We start from the raw sequence: 4,795 nt of genomic DNA, 5'->3' as shown, positions 1-4,795 counted from the left end.
TGTGTGTGTCGATTCTGCTTTTATGATTGAACTGGAATCCAAATGATCGATATATACACATACTGAAGGCCTGCTGGTTGGCTCTTTGTTCGATGGCTAAGTGGCATTAAAACCCACATTTGCCTGGATTAACACCTTTAAGAGGCCGTGTGGCGGAAAGCAGAGGTGGAGTGATTGGAAATGGGAGGAAGTGGGGGGCTGAAGTGGGAACAAACCAGGAAGAAGATCAGGCCGAGGAGATGGGTAGGAGAGATGGGATGGAGGAGATGGGGTGGAGGAGAAATGGAGAGGAGATGGGGTGGAGGAGAAATGGAGAGGAGATGGGGCAGAAGACATGGGGAGAAGAAATGGCATCACAGGCTTCTCATAACTTCACACTGTAGTTGGCTATGATAGTTTGGTTATGATAGTTTGGTTATGATAGTTTGGTTATGATAGTTTGGTTATGATAGTTTGGTTATGATAGTTTGGGTATGATAGTTTGGGAATGATAGTTTGGGTATGATAGTTTGGGTATGATAGTTTGGGTATGATAGTTTGGTTATGATAGTTTGGGTATGATAGTTTGGGTATGATAGTTTGGGTATGATAGTTTGGGTATGATAGTTTGGGTATGATAGTTTGGTTATGATAGTTTGGGTATGGTACTACTGCAGCTGGTATCTTTGCAAATTTAGTGATGCTGTATCTTAGATTTCTTTTTACCACCCAGGATGGTGTGTGTGTCTATGTATGTCAGATGGGTTTGTTAACATAGTCACATTCTGATGTCCGTTGTATCAACAAATAAAAACGTATTGACTGTGGTTGACTGCAATAAAATGTACAGAGTTAAGATTTATTAAAGAACACATCAGCTAATATCATTGCTGTGTCAGAGGGCAAAGTGATCTCAGCCAGTCACAAGCCTGTTTCCTAACGACCAATCAAACCAGAGCTTACTGGATATCCATCCTAAAGTGTTAGATGGGGAGTTTAAGAATATCTCCTTCCCGACATTCTTCTCCTCCACCGCCTGTTCCTCCTCACTCCTCCTCACTTCTCCCCTCCCTCTGTCCTTCTCTCCCCTCACTGCTCTCTCTTCTGCTGTCCGTCTTTGATGATGACGTTTTTGAACAGCGTGAGCAGGGGTTTCTGGGTGCGTTCGTCCCAGCTCTTCATGAAACCCCCATAGCGCTTAGTGGCAGGCGGCCCGCTCCAGCGGAAGTGTTTCATCTTGTACGAGCCGTCCTTCTTCTCCTGAAGGCTGAACACCCCGCCCAGATTATCCGCCTCCCTCCCCAGGCCCTCAGGCTCTCCGCCCTCTGTGGCCCCGGACTCCAGGGAGGGGTACGTGGGCTCCTTGTTCCCCAGCGCCCGCCTCATCTCGCTGGGAAAGGCCTCGGACGACTCTTCCTCCACGCCGTTGGTGTAGACCTTGACCGGACGGCGTTTGCGCCCCACAGGCTTCCCCCATCGGAAGTGCTCCATGGAATAGGAGCGCTTGCTCTGCACGTCGCTCTGCTGCTCCGAGGTGGAAGCCACTGAGGAGGGGGAGAGGGCTGACAGGGGAGAGGAGGGGGGAGGGGAATTGAAATCGGAGACGGGTTGGAGGTGCATCTCGCCGGGAAATACGGGATATTCCGCGGTGAGGTCGGATCGACAGAGTTCGATACACTCCTGTGAGGAGGTGAGAGGAGAACGGAGGAGTTGAATAGAGCGAGGAGAAGGGCATCGTATAACTGAATAACAATAAAAACACTTTTAACGGCTTGCTCACATACCTGAATATACAACATGCGGCGTTTATAAAGCCAATGAAAAGAGAAATCTGCACACAGCTGTTGTCAACATGCCAATAACAATGGCACATAATCTCATTGAAGCAAAGGTGTCTGGTTTGGCTTTTGTCAGAGCGTTTATCCATCTTATTTGAAGGAATCACATTTTTATCATTTTCATCAGCATAACTCACCAGGATGTTGCTCTCAGAGGTGAGATCCTGACAGTGAGGTTTCTCCCAGCATTGGCCTTTAACCCCTTCGAATACACCCACCACGGCTACAGCCAGTAACCACAAAGGACACAGCATCTTTGTCCTGCACACAGAACACAGGTTTACTGACACAATAACGGCTTGCAGCTAAAAGATTTGAAAAAAGTTTCAAGGCAATTGGATGTTTTAGAAGCATTATATTTTATTTTCAACAAATGTACAGGCATACATTAGAATTGACCACAGCCCTGGTGGCTAAACTACTCAAAAATGTACTTAATAAAATAACAAGGTTTTGGTAAAATAATCATGTTGATTAATGCCTGTAATTTAATAAACAAAAATTAGATCTTCAAATTTAATTGATATTTCTTTCTCAATCCATGAAAATATGACATTTAAAATTCAATGATTTAAAAAAAAAAAAAACTATAACATTTTAAGATAAGTCTGAAGAAGATGAGTCTAAACATGATGAATCTAATGAATGTCACCAACCTGTTCTAACTGTGACTCTTCTCTCCTCTTGACCAGACTATCACTGAATCTTCTCTGGAGCTGTCCACTCTTGTGTGTCTGTGCTGTTGTCTCTCGGTATGTGTCGGTTTGTGTGTGGTTGAGTCTAAGAGTGTGTGTCTCCTCATCTCTGGACATCTCCTTTTATACAGTACCTGAGTGACGGAGGTTCCCAAAGCCACACACACATATACACACACACACACACACACACACATGCAATGACAACCATGTCCAGTCTTTGTCCACTAGTCATAACTTGAATGTCAGCAGAGTGAACAGGTGGGTAGAAACACACATACACACACACACACCACACATACGCACACACCACACACACCACACACACACACACACCACACCCACACACACACACACACACACCACACACACACACACACCACACACACACACACACACCACACCCACACACACACACACACACACCACACACACACACATACACACACGGGTGGGGGACAAGGGTCTTAGCGATGGTCTGCCATGGCGTCAGAGGGGGCTTGTTTTCTAGGCATTGAAGGTGAGGGTGTGGCGTTACATTGGTCTGAATGGGTCTGATCGAAGGCCTGCTGCTTGGCTCTTTGTTCGATGGCTAAGTGGCATTAAAACCCACATTTGCCTGGATTAACACCTTTAAGAGGCCGCGTGGCGGAAAGCAGAGGTGGAGTGATTGGAAATGGGAGGAAGTGGGGGGCTGAAGTGGGAACAAACCAGGAAGGAGATCGGAGATGGGTAGGAGAGATGGGATGGAGGAGAAATGGAGAGGAGATGGGGGGAGGAGAGATTGGGAGGAGACATGGAGGAAGAGAGACAGGGTGGAGGAGCGATGGGGAGGTGGACATGAGGACGAAGAGATCAGGGGATAGGAGACATGGGAAGGAGATGTGCAGGAGACATGATGAGGAGATGGGGAGGAGACGTGATGAGGAGATGGGGAGGAGACGTGATGAGGAGATGGGGAGGAGACGCGGAGGAAGAGAGACAGGGTGAAGGAGGCAAAAACCTTTCTCCTCCAGTTTTACTTTGCTCACTGTTGTTCACTCAACATGCATATTAACATTGTGCAAATCATTTGAAAGCTTATAGACAGAATAGCTTATTCAATGTACTGACCCAAGTCCGTTTTCTTTTATAGACGGAGCTCTTTGGAAAATGGAGGAAATGGGGATGAGGCATGGTGAAAGGAGCTGAAATGAGACAGCATGTTTACATAATCCCCATTACTGTATCTGCGAGGGCGTCACTGAAGGGGTCTATTTACATCCTCACGTTTGGACGACACCTCCTGGGGTCAACAAAATGACTTTAAAATACTGGGTGCCATCAATGACACTCCCCCTGCGCTGAGACCGCCCCTTTGGTCAGTCATTTTCAATGGCATTATCTGGCCGTCTGTCCCATCGCAGCCTCTATTGAACTCTTATCAGTGATTCTACCATTCAATGTGGACATCCTCTCTGTTAACAGCCATTGACATTCAATTCGCACACACGCATGCACAAACTCACACAGACACTCACACAGACACACACACACACACATTCAAGTGGATGTCCATTAGTACACGGATGTGACCTTGGCTCGCTGGTTGAATGGCCATGCGATCAACAACAACAAACCCAGACGCACATACATTCATTCATATACAGAGCTGAGTGGTTTGTGGAGCTGAGAAGGCATTCAGTGAACTTATCAACGACAAGACACAAGCACATCTGTTCTTTAACGTTTATTGACAGAATTTACCATTAATGCCAAAAAAATAAAAAAATATCTGAAAGCAGTGGTCTCTCTGCGGAGATAATAGCTCTAACCAAAAGGAAACACAGAGAAAGGAAGAACACCATGGCCTGGGTTCAACTGCACAATCAGCACTGCAGACTTTTAAATATATAGGGTGCAATGCAGTGTTAATTGTGTCAACAAAAAGAGATGAAAATATTAGTTTTCAGTGGCTGTTGACGAGATCATAGCTGACTAGATAGAAAAGGAAAAAAAACATTAACTAAACAAAACATATTTTTCATTATCTTTGTGATGAAAGTCTAATATAACTACCACAGTTGGATAGGAGGACTTTGGAAATTGAGCTTCTCAGTGTTCTTTTTTCAAGACGCTCTTTCAGATATATTGTTATGTGTAATTTGTTATTGGCATATTGACAACAACTGGCGTAAATATTTATTCAAATGATACAAATGTGACTTAAAATTTTTGATAATTCAGTCAAAATGACTGAGACTAGACTAAATAAAAAAATAAAAAACTGTGCCAAAATAAATG

General features: G+C 44.9%; 1 protein-coding gene across 1 annotated transcript; it reads right to left on the bottom strand.

The window, feature by feature from the left end:
• Positions 1-905: 905 nt before the first annotated feature.
• Positions 906-2,660, bottom strand: pomca (proopiomelanocortin a). Its single transcript, XM_010906053.4, has 3 exons — positions 2,474-2,660; positions 1,955-2,078; positions 906-1,659 (listed from the first exon to the last, which is right to left on the bottom strand). Exons 2-3 carry the CDS (start codon positions 2,069-2,071, stop codon positions 1,069-1,071), a joined length of 708 nt encoding a protein of 235 aa, XP_010904355.1. The 5' UTR covers positions 2,072-2,078; positions 2,474-2,660; the 3' UTR covers positions 906-1,068.
• Between the last annotated feature and the right edge of the window lie 2,135 nt (positions 2,661-4,795).

The sequence above is a fragment of the Esox lucius genome, chromosome 15, assembly GCF_011004845.1.
Source record: "Esox lucius isolate fEsoLuc1 chromosome 15, fEsoLuc1.pri, whole genome shotgun sequence".
NCBI classification, from domain to species: Eukaryota; Metazoa; Chordata; class Actinopteri; order Esociformes; family Esocidae; genus Esox; species Esox lucius.
The sequence above is the reverse complement of the archived record's forward strand: the minus strand, read 5'-3'. Positions and strand labels throughout refer to the sequence as shown.